At 44.6% G+C, this 12,980-nt stretch overlaps 1 protein-coding gene across 1 annotated transcript; it reads left to right on the forward strand.

Annotated features, from left to right (window-relative positions):
• Positions 1-959: 959 nt before the first annotated feature.
• Positions 960-12,980, forward strand: LOC127000919 (DNA replication licensing factor MCM6-like). Its single transcript, XM_050865062.1, has 16 exons — positions 960-1,127; positions 2,177-2,320; positions 2,764-2,929; positions 3,164-3,262; positions 4,053-4,201; positions 4,937-5,082; positions 6,180-6,283; positions 6,679-6,850; positions 7,098-7,222; positions 7,715-7,948; positions 8,357-8,524; positions 9,219-9,356; positions 9,854-10,006; positions 10,368-10,527; positions 11,545-11,846; positions 12,364-12,980. The coding sequence occupies exons 1-16, from the start codon at positions 1,036-1,038 to the stop codon at positions 12,475-12,477; spliced, it is 2,466 nt and encodes an 821-aa protein (XP_050721019.1). The 5' UTR covers positions 960-1,035; the 3' UTR covers positions 12,478-12,980.

Genomic DNA, 12,980 nt, shown 5'->3' on the forward strand with positions numbered 1-12,980 from the left:
TGGGAGGCTTTATCATTGTCATTTATGCCAGAGAGAGCTAATAACTTGGAAGAAAAGAAGATGTAGGATTTTAAAGAGAATTGGGAGGCTTTATCATTGTCATTTATGCCAGAGAGAGCTAATAACTTAAAGAGAATTGGAGTCTGTATCATTGTCATTTATACCAGAGAGCTAAACTTGGGGGAAGAAAGATGAGAGATTTTTTTTTATTGGGAGGGGCTATCATATTGTCGTTCATATCAGTGTTAGAGGAAAAGGAGGAGGAAGAGCAGAAGGAGGCTAGTTTTGGAGAGGAAGGGGAAAGCTTAGATTACTGAAAATAAATAGGAGTAGAAAACAAGGAAGGAAAAACATCAGTAGAGTGGCTGAGGAGAAGGAGGAGGAGGAAATAGAGACAATCAACAGTAAAGGATAGATTAGGGCAGGAATAATAATACATAAGGAAGCATTTTATTATATCATCGTAGTTATATGAGTGATTAAATAAAGCACGGGATTATGAAAACCACATCGGGTGGTGGGTGTCCGCGTGACGTCACTAACAATGTCAGATGTACGACAATGGTTATTAAATCTGACTGCCAAATCAGCTTAATTAAGATTGATTTATTCTTGCTACTGGTATAGGATATATTGATGATTAAGTAAGTTATTTTTCATGCCATCATTTGTGGGGGATGATAACTTTTAGGCAGAAAACGACAAAGGCAATGATGTTAGTACGACAATCTAGCAATAGCGCATGATATTTACTATTGTTGGCAGATGTACGACAATAATTCTTAAATATGACAGTCAAATCAGCTTAATGAACATTGATTCGTTTTCACCACTCACATATAATATACTAATGATTAATACAGTTTGATTGAATACTGTCCGTTGTGGGGGATGATAACTTTGGGCAGAAAACGATAAATACAATGGTGTGAGTACGATAATCCGGCCTGAGCGCGTGACGTCACTTTCGCGCCAAAAGTTGTCATCGGGGCAGACGAGGCGGCGGCCGCTTGACTATTTTCCACATTTTTCGCCATGGACGTCGCCGAGGCCAACGCTGCTCAGACCGCCGTGAAGGACGAGGTCGGGGAGCGCTGCCAGAAGCTATTTCAAGACTTCCTGGAGGAGTAAGTAACGTAAAATCGGCACAAAACACCCATGGCTTCCCTCCCCTCGATGACAATGGCTGGGACTCGTAGGGGAATAATGTTAAAAATGTCTGTGTATTTAAGTAAGTTCTCAGTGCTTGCTTGTAATGCCACTTCTTCTTACAATGACAGGACCTTTATGTACCTTTTAAGTTAGTATCTTGATCGTGTAGCAAAATGGTAGTGGAGAATCTGCCCAAAACACTTACCGTGCCTCCCACAATGGCTTTTACTGCATGCATGTAACTTAACTCTCTTTATCGTGCCATGGCCTTCATTTAACATGCTTAAGGCCAAAATAATGATTGTACAGTAAAATAGGCCGGTGCTGAAAATCCTATGCGTGTTGCCGCCAAGTCAGTGATTGCTTTCCTATCTTGTCGGAGGTTCTGGTGGAGTCGCCGCGGCCAACTTCAGACTCCACCGCCTCCACATTTTTCTTCTTTCTCCACATACTGTAGCTGGTCAGTGATACAGTTTGAGGAATATGAGGCTCGTTTGTTATGGTTTTCAAATATTTGTCAACCTTTTAAATGCATCTCATACATTTTGTCATGTCCCTAATTTCTATTGGTAAGCAGTTGTAAAGCCTGGGACCAAGATTATTGAAATATCGGTGTCGACAATTTTTAGCCGGTTAACTCACCTGGTTGCTACCCCATGTGCACAAGTTAGGCAATATGAGGTATACGAAATAGGGATAGAAAGGGGCAACTGAAATCTGTAGGTACGTACGCCAGTCTGTAGAGGTTTGTATATAACCGAGTAAGTATAAGACAATTAAGTAAAAAAAGACTGAGTTTTGTACCTTGCACAGATCACTTTATATTGATGGGTGTATTAATTATTGTTTAGACTGTTAGGTGTATGCTGTGATTAATAGAGTACTGAGGTTAGAATTTCATCAAACTTGTCAGTGAAGTGAGTTTTCCTGTAGCATGTTCTGCCAAGCCCGAGATGTGTCTGGCTCTTGATACCTTTTTATTGCAAATTTACCAGCTAATGACCTGTACTCTCCCCTTTTCCAGGTTCCAGGAGGAGGGCGAGGTCAAGTACCTGGAGGAGGCGCGTGACCTGGTCAAGCCGGAGAGGAACACGCTGGAGGTCTCCTTTGTGGACATTGACAAGTTCAGCCAAAACCTCGCCACCATCATTGTTGAGGAGTTTTACAGGTTGGCAGCCCTCAGTGGTTGTTATGTTATTGCTGAGAGATTGATATATTTATTTTAAGATTTATTTTCCTGTGTGGTTGGCTAATTTTGTTTTATATTATTGCAGTTGTTCTCTTCTTCTTCTTAACTTTCTCCTCCTACTCTGTCCAACTTACAGCTCCCCTTTCCCTCCCCTCCTCCCCCAGTTAGCTTAACCTTGCTCTATCCAACTAACTTCTCTTTCCTCTTCCCCCCACCCTGCTTCACTGGTCTCTCCAACTTCTCTCCCTTCCCTCCCCTCCTCTTTCTTCTGTCATTGTGGGTTTTATTCACATCGAAAAGGTCATGTCACTGTGATTATCCCAGTCTACTAAGGGAACTACCTTTCTGAGCATCATTCATTGGCTCATTTTGTTTTCCTCACCACCAAAAGCTTCTTCATCCCCCCCTCTTGCTACCCCCAGAGTGTACCCCTTCCTGTGCCGTGCCGTGCGTAACTTTGTGCGGGACCATGCGGAGGTGTCGGTGGAGAAGGAGTACTACCTCAGCGTGGTGGATGTGCCCACGCGACACAAGGTGCGGGAGCTCACCACGCAGAAGGTCGGCACACTCATCCGCATATCAGGACAGGTGGGTGTATAGTGTGTGTGTGAAAGTTTGGTTTTGTGTTTATTTTTATTCTATTTGTTTATCTGTGTTTTTATTTACTTATTTATTTTCGTCAGGGTGATTGTGGTGGTTTTAATTATTTGGACAGTTAAAGACTTTCCTCTCCCTCTTCTCTCCTCCCACACCAACTTCTAATCCCCATTCCTTCCCTCCCGTGCCCTCCCAGCCTGCCTCACCCTATTCTCTCTCTTCCAGGTTGTGCGCACTCACCCCGTCCACCCAGAGCTTGTCTCGGCTACCTTCATCTGCATGGACTGCCAGACGGTGATCACCAAGGTAGAGCAGCAGTTCAAGGTGAGTGTTAATGAGGGGATTATTGGTTTCCTTATTTCAGGATGGGATGCTATATTGTACACCTTTGAATAATAACTTTTTTGCTTTTAGATTTACATTTTTTTTCTTACCAGCATTAAAGTCAGTAATTTTGTAGATGTTCTTGTAGGAAACTGAAAATATTTGTTCATCACTGAGTTGGATTATTGATTTCCCTATTTCTCAATGGTATGGCATATCACACACCCTTGAATGATAATTTTTTACATGCAGATTTACCCCATTTTTTAATCATTAACCCTTTCAGTACTGCAACGCCGACGTCGGCGTCACCATATGGAAAGGGTTAATCCTTTTCCATTTCCTCTTAATCCTCTTCTGAACCTCTTTAGAGGAAATGGAAAATCATTAAGAGGTTTAGAAGAGGATTAATCCTCTTCCATTTCCTCTTAACCCTTTCCATACGGTGACGCCATCGTCTGCGTCACGTATTGGAAAGGTTAATATTAATAATATTGGAGATGTTCTCATAAGAAACTGAGAAGTGGGTTACCAGTTACCCTATTCTATGATAGTATGGTATGCTGCACACTTGAGTGATTTAATCCTGTAATTCTCAAACATTTTACTTCCACACCCTCTTTAGGAATTTCCGCGTCCCCCTTGACTTTTACCCCGTGTTCTTGTTAAGATGATAAATATTCCAACAACAGAAATTCCAACTTTTCCCCAAGGTGTTTGCCCCTTCTGATAATTGCCAAACACACCCCAGTATAAGAACCGCTTATTTAAGCCATCTGTTCTTCCACAGTACACGCAGCCCACCATCTGCCGGAACCCCATCTGCAACAACCGCAAAAACTTCCTCCTCGACACCAACAAGAGTCGCTTCGTCGACTTCCAGAAAGTGCGCATCCAGGAGATTCAGGCTGAGCTGCCGCGCGGATGCATCCCTCGCAGGTGTGTGGCTGGGAGAGTGAGGGGGGGGCGGGGTGAATGGCATGGGGGAGTGTGTTTGAGTTGAGTTGTTAACCCGGTAGCAGCAGGGATCATGTTTCTTAAAGGCCCCTCTAAGCGAGAAAATGAGAAAAAAACATCACTCATGCAAACCACTTCGTAATATACATCAGCGCATTTGTGATCAGTTTATGTATCATCTATTTAGGGGTTTTATATCATGGCAAAAATTGGGCCTGTCGCTGGTACCGGGTTAATTAGCTATTGTAGTGGTTGTTCAGATTTTTTGTTTATTTTCTCCAGATTTTGTATTGCAGTCTTTCTTTGCAGTGTGTTTTTGATTAGATAACTTTCTGAAGATGTTTCGTATAGTCTATAAATATTTCAACGGGTTACTTTTTTATAGTTTTTATCCTCTTTTCATTCCTTCCTCTTAAGTCTGCATCCTTCTCATTTTATACCATCCTCTATTTCTCTTTTCTTCCTCCCTTTCTTTCTTCTCAATCTTCCTCTTCCTTACCCTCTTTCTCCTTCCTTCTCTTTTTCATTTCCTTCTTTCCTCCTCTACAATTATCTACTATTTCCTCCCTTTACTATTATTTACTACTATTTCCTCCCTTTACTATTACTTATTATTATTTACAATTATTTTTTCTTTCCCTGATATGAGTACCAATGTGGATGGTGAGCACAGGTCAGTGAAGGCATCCCAAACCCTAACCTTCTCCTCTCCGTCAGTGTGGAGGTGGTGTTGCGGGCGGAGGCAGTGGACCAGGCACAGGCCGGCGACCGCTGCGACTTCACCGGCACCCTTATCGTGGTGCCGGATGTGTCAGTGCTCAACCTCCCAGGCGCCAGGGCCGAGAACTCCGCCAGGCATAAGGGTGCGTGTCCCCCATTTCCTCCCACTGACCCATTCTTCCTCCCTATTTCTCCCATCTCCATTCATCTCCATCTCTTCCAACCCCAAGCTTGTCTCTCCCATTTTAGCCCCCTTCTCTGTTTTGTTGTTCCTCTTCTCCTTTCCCTTTCATGCTCATTGACTCATTCTTCTTTCCTTTTCTTATTTCTAGTTCCTCTTGTCCATTTGTTTTATCTCCGAACCCTTTATCAGCATCGTCTAATTCAACCAAAGCTTATCTATCCCCCATTCCTTCTACTGTATTGACCCTATTTCTTCCATTTCCATCTGGTACCAGGTATTAATCGGGGGTTGTGTCCCGTCTACTAGGATTTGTTCCCTTCTTCCATAATTCTTTCCCCCTTCTGTCTCTCCGGCATATGACCACAGATGTTGCACCGACTAAACAAAACTTTCCAACTTTTCCTTTTCTGTCTTGTTATTCCTCTTTCCCTTTCACACTCTTATTGAACCATTCTTCTTTCCTTTTCTCATTTAGTTCCTCTTGTCCAAACCCTTTACCATCATCATCTATTTTAACCAAAGCTTATCTATCCCCCATTCCTTCTACTCATCATCATCATCATCATTGTTTAACATCCATCTATTTCCTATCGTGGGGTCGGACGGGATACGAGCCTCCACTGTTGCCGGTCCATAACCATTTCTTCCGTGATGTTCAGCCTCATATTCCTACTTTTTTATAATTTTTATCCTCTTCTCATTCCTTCCTCTAACTCTGCATCCTCCACATTTTATACCATCCTCTATCTCTCTTTTCTTCCTCCCTTTCTTCTCAATCTTCCTCTTTCTTACCCTCATTCTCCTCCCTTCTCTTCTTCATTTCCTTCTTTCCCTTTCTTCAATTATTACTGAGCCTTTTTATAATTTTTATCCTCTTCTCATTCCTTCCTCTAAGTCTGCATCCTACTCATTTTATACCATCCTCTATCTCTCTTTTCTTCCTCCCTTTCTTCTCAATGTTCCTCTTTCTTACCCTCTTTCTCCTCCCTTCTCTTCTTCATTTCCTTCTTTCCCTTTCTTCAATTATTACTGAGCCTTTCTTCCTCCCATTACCAGGTGAAGACAGTGAGGGGGTGACTGGCCTCAAGGCTCTGGGTGTAAGGGACCTCAACTACCGCCTGGCCTTCCTGGGCTGCTCCGTCACCCAGACCAACCCTAAGGTGAGTTCTGCCACACACCCGTTTTTGTTTGTAACCTGTTTATTTTTTTATTTACTGCTTTATTTATGACTTTTTGTAGATGTTTAATTATTTTTCGTGGTGCTTTATTTTTTTGTTAATGTCATTTTTTTTGGGGGGGGGGGGTATTTCATATTTTTCTCTTGCATTTTTATTTATTACTACTTTAATTATGACTCTATTCTGTGCATTTACATTCTTTTTCTTGTCATAATATTTATTTTATAATGACCTTGTATTTTTGTGCATTTTATTTTTATTTTCTTCCTCGCTTTACATTTATTATATTTATGACTTTTTTTTGTGTGTATTTAATCTATCTTTTTTTTCCTCATTGAAATGCCTATATAAATCATCCCTCATCCCCCCTGCCACAGTTTGGAGGGAAGGAGGTGCGCGGGGAGGAGGTGACGGCCGAGAGCATCAAGCGCCAGATGACGGAACTGGAGTGGAACAAAGTGTACGAGATGTCCCGGGACAAGAACCTTTACCAGAACCTCATCACCTCCCTCTTCCCCACCATCCACGGCAACGATGAGGTCAAGCGAGGTGCGTTGGGGTGCAGGGAGGAGGGGAGGGCGGGGAAGGGGTGAAAGGGTGTGAGGAGTGGCATGACAGGGAGGGAGAGAAGAAGGGGAAGGGGTGGAAGGAGAGGCATGCTGGAAGGGGCATAAGAGAGGGAGGGAGGGGAAAGGGAGAGTGTCTACTTGTTTTTACCTTCTATGTGTTACCTTTCCCTACCTTTCTTTACCTATTTGTGGTTCACCGTTCCTTACCTGTGTGTGTGTGTGGGCAGGTATCTTGCTCATGCTGTTCGGAGGGGTGCCCAAGACCACTCAGGAGGGCACCAGCCTGCGAGGGGACATCAACGTGTGCGTCGTGGGTGACCCGTCCACCGCCAAGTCACAATTCCTCAAGCAGGTGAGACTTGGAAGGGACTTGCTTGGGAATAATACTTTGATTCCTTTCGTACTCTCATTTTTTAGTCCACAAGGGAGGAGGAGAAAGAAGAAATGATAATGATTGAGGGGAAAGAGGATGTAGATGTAGATGAAGTAAATTGTGTGAGGTAGAAGAAGGATAAGGAAGAGGAGGAATTGGTTGTCATAGAGGAAGGATTAGGGTTTCATTTATCAGTTCAGTTTGTCTGTGTTATCTTTCCCTCCACTGTTAGGTTTTTTAAATGTATGCTGTTAGATGTCAGGAACTGTTAACCATTTTATACTTTACTTTTTTAGGGTGTGTATTTTAGGTTTTGTGTTCTAGTTAAGGTTTCTGTGTTCACTTTCATATCCTTCATACAGTTTTCCCTCATATTGGAAACAAAAAATGCTCGCTAGGTGCTGCTTGATTTATTATTCATGCATGTTAGCTGTTCATTGGGTGCCTTGCTTACCCTCTTCCTTCCCCCAGGTGTCGGACTTCACCCCACGTGCCATCTACACCTCTGGCAAGGCATCGTCAGCGGCAGGTCTCACGGCGGCTGTGGTGCGCGACGAGGAGTCCCACGAGTTCGTCATTGAGGCGGGTGCTCTCATGCTGGCGGACAACGGCGTGTGTTGCATCGACGAGTTTGACAAGATGGATCAGAGGGACCAGGTGGCGATTCACGAGGCTATGGAACAGCAGACTATTTCCATCACTAAGGTGCGTAGAGTGTGTGAGTGTGTTTATGGGTGTGTAGGTGTAAGGGTGAAAGTTTGGAAAGTTTGTTTAGTCGGCGCAACATCTGTGGTCATATGCCGGAGAGAGACAAAAGGGGAAAGAATTATAGGAAAAGGGAACAGACCCCAGGAGACGAGAAACAACCCCCGATTAATACCTGGTACCCATTCGCTGCTGGGTGGACAGGGCGTAGGGTATCGGAAAAGCTGCCCAAATTTTTCCACTCCGCCTGATGTGTAAGGGTGAAATTTAGGTGAAGGTTGCAAGTTGTCGGTAAGGCAAGAGAAGGTAGGGGGTTGCGGTGATGGTGAGTGCTTTATTACTATCCACAAAGTTAGTGATACATAAAAGTAGGATCAATTAATTTTCTTTTTCTTCCTCTTCCCTCAGGCTGGAGTGAAGGCAACCCTCAACGCACGCACCTCCATCCTTGCCGCAGCCAACCCCATCGGCGGCCGCTACGACCGTGCGAAGTCGCTGCGCCAAAACATTGCTCTCTCCGCACCCATCATGTCCCGCTTTGACCTGTTCTTCATCCTGGTGGACGAGTGTAATGAGGTAAGTTGAATAAGCGTACACCAATGTTGCCAAATAATCGTACTCAGCCTCTAATATTTACCCATTTCCGACCCAAAAACTGTCTCCTGGGCCCCAATAATGGGATTAATTTGTTGTATCGTTAAAATAGTTAATTGCTGATGTTTCTTGGCAATAGTTATGCGTCAGAAACCGGTCAACACTATGCTCTTGAGTACGATAATCTGGCAACAGTGGCGTACACACACACACACACACACACACACACACACTCTCTCTCTTCCATGTCTTACTAGATAGGAATCATTTAGTAGTTTTTCTTAATGTATGAACCTTTTATTTTTTTGTTAATATGCTACAGTTACAGAGATGGCCCATTGGCAAAACAAAAGCAGAATTTCCACAATATGCTGAGTCAACACAACAGAGGAAGATTTCAAAAGACAGTGATCAGATTTAGTTTCCGAGGCATCTTGTCCCACTCTCTCCCCACACTCCTACCTGTTCATTCAGCCACTTTGTGTTTAATAGTACAAGACTTCTTACTTTCCTTTGCTAACACAAGATGACAGTGGGTGATTGCAAAAGACAGTGATTAAATTTAGCTCATGAGACATCTTTTTCCCACTCCTTCCCTTCACTTCCTCCCATGCGTGCAGCCCCTTGGTGTTTTACAGTACAAGACCTCTCATTCACTTGTCCCTTCCCTTTGCAGGTTACAGACTACGCCATTGCGCGGCGCATCGTGGACCTCCACTGTCGTAACGAGGCCAGCGTGGACCGCACATACTCCCTGGAGGAGGTGCAGCGATACATCTTATTCGCCAGGCAGTTCAGGCCCAAGATGAATAAGGTAAGTTGATGGACGGGCAATTGTGGACAAAAATATTGATTCACTTTACTCTGAACCTGTAGTCACTTCGCATCTTATGGGCTATGAGGAGACTGGATGGAGAGGAGAGGGAGGTGGGAGTTGGGGATGAAATTGCATGGGAGACTTCCTGTGCATAAAGAACCAACAGTTATGATAGTTTAGTCTTTACGGTTACTCATAAAAGAAGTTACTTGCCCTGAGAAAAATTACATAACTTACAGTATTTAAAGTTGGTTATAGAGTACATGAAATCAAGGATGGGAGTGGGATGGAATAGAATGAGGAGTGTCAGTTAAAGGCTGGGAGAAAGTTCTTGGATGCAAAACACTGCCTCTCTCCACATCTTCATTCCTCCAGATGTTTTACAAGACCTTCTGCAGGGAGTGTCTTCTCTAAGAGGGACTGTACATTCTCACTTCTATTATTATCTATCACCTTGGGCTTCCACATTCTAACCACTTTTTGATGCTCTGCAGGAGGCGACTGAGTACCTGGTGGAGCAGTACCGCACCCTAAGGCAGAGGGACAGCGTGGGGGTGGCGCGGTCCTCATGGCGAGTCACCGTGCGTCAGCTGGAGTCCATGATCAGGCTGTCCGAGGGGATGGCCAGGATGCACTGCTCCGACCAGGTGGGTGGAATCGGGGTGGTAGTAGTTGCAACACTAATCTGGAACACTTAGTTGATATATAGATTAAATATTATCAAAATGAAGTTTATCAATCTGTATTTTCATTATTTTTACACTTGTGGCCTATTGGATGGGTGACCTTGGTGTTGATACTGACTGATGTTGAGGTGTTGCTTGATAGAAGGAAAGAAAGAAAAGGAAGACAAGGAAATATTATGAACTAAAGTTACACAAAAAATAAAAGTAAATGGTTATAGATAAAACAAACACACACACACACACACACACACACACACACACACTTGTATATTATCTTCTGCTGACATTATCATTACTTTGACCTGACCCGTGTGTGCCGCAGGTCGCCCCAAAACACGTCAAGGAGGCGTTCCGTTTGCTGAACAAGTCCATCATCCGCGTGGAGCAGCCGGACGTCCACCTGGATGGCGAGGAAGGCCAGGAGGAAGAGGGGGAGGAGGAGGTTCCCATGGAGACGGATGAGAACACTGACCCCAATGCAGGTAAGGAGGTGGAGGAAACCCAAGGGATGATGGAGGAGGGGGGATAGTGTAGGATGGTTCTTCACAAAGTATGGGTTGCAGTAAGGTCTCTCTCTCTCTCTCTCTCTCTCTCTCTCTCTCTCTCTCTCTCTCAGAACAGCACACAGGACCCACAGGATGTCTCCCCACAGTATGTTGACAAACCCCACAGACACAAGCCCCTCCAGGAACATTATGACTTCCTCCCTCCTCTCCCACCCCACACACACACATACTCTGTTCATGCCACTCCATGTTTCCATCTGCTGTTCTATCCATTTACCCATCCATGTAGATAGAGGGAGAGAGTCCTATCTCCCCTCAGCACACATGATAATGCTTCACAACACTCACTTCCCCCCTTTCAGCATAAATAGATCAGTTATTCACTCTAACCAGTAACAGCTACACCCCCCTACTCTTTAATAGTATGACAAAGTTACATCACTGGATTGAAAAGGCAGTCAGGAATAACAGGGGTACTATGGTCTATTTACCCTGAGGTGAGAACGTATTGGAGAAGTCCTGCCTGCTGCCCTCCTGCCTGACTCCCTGAAACCAGATTTTGCCAAACCCACACTAAGGGCTGCTTTCACAGTCGTTTTGATCATTACCAATGGCGACGATCGCCGCTTTAGAATTTCCACTTAAAACTGGACGATGAGGTAGTGGCGGCTGCGGGGTTAGCCTAGCCCCGCACCCTACCACACACTCTCATCACCTCTCGCTTCCTCTGCAGCCGCCTCTACCCCATAGGCCAGTTTCACGTGGAAAACTATAGCGGCGATCGGCACCATTGGTAACGATCAAAACAAACAAAACAACTGTGAAAGCAGCCTTAAATCACCTGACCCCCAATTACCAGCTCATAGGAACAGCGATGTTTCTTTGGCTGAAAAAAAAAAGGAGGGGGGTGGAGCAACTCTACTGATATGTTCTCACCTTAGGATAGATTATTGTAGAAGGGATAGCAGCAGTAACAGCCTATCACCTTTACAGGAGTGAATGGTGTCGCAACCCCTGCCTCGCAAGAAAAGGACCCCAAGGAACGTTCCACCACCAAGACGCTTTCCTACGAGACATACCGAAACATGACCAACCTCCTCATGATGCACATGCGGCGGGAGGAGATGAGCACTGAGTCCCAGGAGGGCGAGGAAGGGTCCGAGAGCGCTGGACTGAGGCGGTCGGCCATCGTCAACTGGTACCTGTCAGAGATGAGCGGCGAACTGGAGTCTGAGGCGGAGTTGGTGGAGCAGAAGGTCCTGGTGGAGAAAGTGCTGGACCGCCTCACCTATCATGTAAGTAGAGTGCTGTGGAGACGTGGAGGGAGGGATGGATGGATGGAGAAGAGGAGGTTTAGCTGAGGATAGAGGGGTAGTGGAAGGAGGAAAGAAGAGGTGTGGAGATGATGATTGGTTGAGAATGGAGGGATGAAAGAAGTGTGGTGAAGGGAGTGAAGATAAGTGAAGAGAATGGAGTGTGGGAGGAAAGAGGAGGTAGGAGTGAGGGGTGAAGAGGAAGTACAGCTGAGAATAAAGGGATTAGTGGATGAAAGAGGAGGTTTAGCGGGATGAAAGAAGAGGTGTAAACAGATGGAGGGAGGAGGATTGGCTAAGAATGGAGTGATAGAGGGATGAAAGAAGACTTGGCAGGACTGATAAGGAAGAGTGGTGGAAGGAAGGAAGAAATTAATGCACAAACAGAGGAAGGTTGGAAAAGAAGGGTAAGGAGATGAAGTGTGAAGTTCAGTTCCTTAACTTCTTGGGGGACAACTGTATCATGTTTAGCCTCACCACTCACCTCTTCTCCCCACAGGACCAGGTGATCGTGCCCCTCACACACACGGGGCTCAAGGGCTCCTCCTCTGGGACCCTGGACGAGGCAGACCCGCTCCTGGTGGTCCATCCCAACTACATTCTGGACTCGTAGGCCTCCAGCAGCTGCAGTGGGTGGGTTGGGTGGGCATGCAACCTTTGAAAAATTGAATGCAATTGAAATGTGTTCTGTTAGCTTTGATAGAGTGGGAAATAGCTCCTAAGGATTAATTTCACAGAAGTATTTCTTATTGGGGTTAGTTAACATCTCATTAGGTTATTGTTTTCTCCTCATGATAGAAGAAATTACTGTTACTGTGAAACTGTAGCATTTCTGATAGCACAAGTTATAACGTTTGTACAAATTTGGGGGAAAGTTCCACAGCCGTGTGTGTGTGTGTGTGTGTGTGTGTGTGCTGCCTGGAATATCACTTGGTGTGTTCCAGGACACGTTCACTGTGTACAAGGATTCAGGATAAGCGAGAAATAATGTGCCTTGCCTGGCCTTACATAAAGTAACCCAGTATTTTTATGACTATTAATTAAAGCAATACTTAGCATTTCTACAAATGGTTATATTTTGTTTTTTACTGAAAATATTAAAAAAATTACAAGCAA

Source organism: Eriocheir sinensis, chromosome 19 (genome assembly GCF_024679095.1).
Source record: "Eriocheir sinensis breed Jianghai 21 chromosome 19, ASM2467909v1, whole genome shotgun sequence".
Classification (NCBI taxonomy): Eukaryota; Metazoa; Arthropoda; class Malacostraca; order Decapoda; family Varunidae; genus Eriocheir; species Eriocheir sinensis.

Bases quoted from the DNA above. Each gene is read 5' to 3' on its own strand.
- LOC127000919 (XM_050865062.1), top strand. From the start codon at position 1,036: ATGGACGTCGCCGAGGCCAACGCTGCTCAGACCGCCGTGAAGGACGAG. The intron at 1,128-2,176 runs GTAAGTAACGTA...CCCCTTTTCCAG, and splicing joins TTTCAAGACTTCCTGGAGGA to GTTCCAGGAGGAGGGCGAGG. The intron at 9,357-9,853 runs GTAAGTTGATGG...GATGCTCTGCAG, and splicing joins TCAGGCCCAAGATGAATAAG to GAGGCGACTGAGTACCTGGT.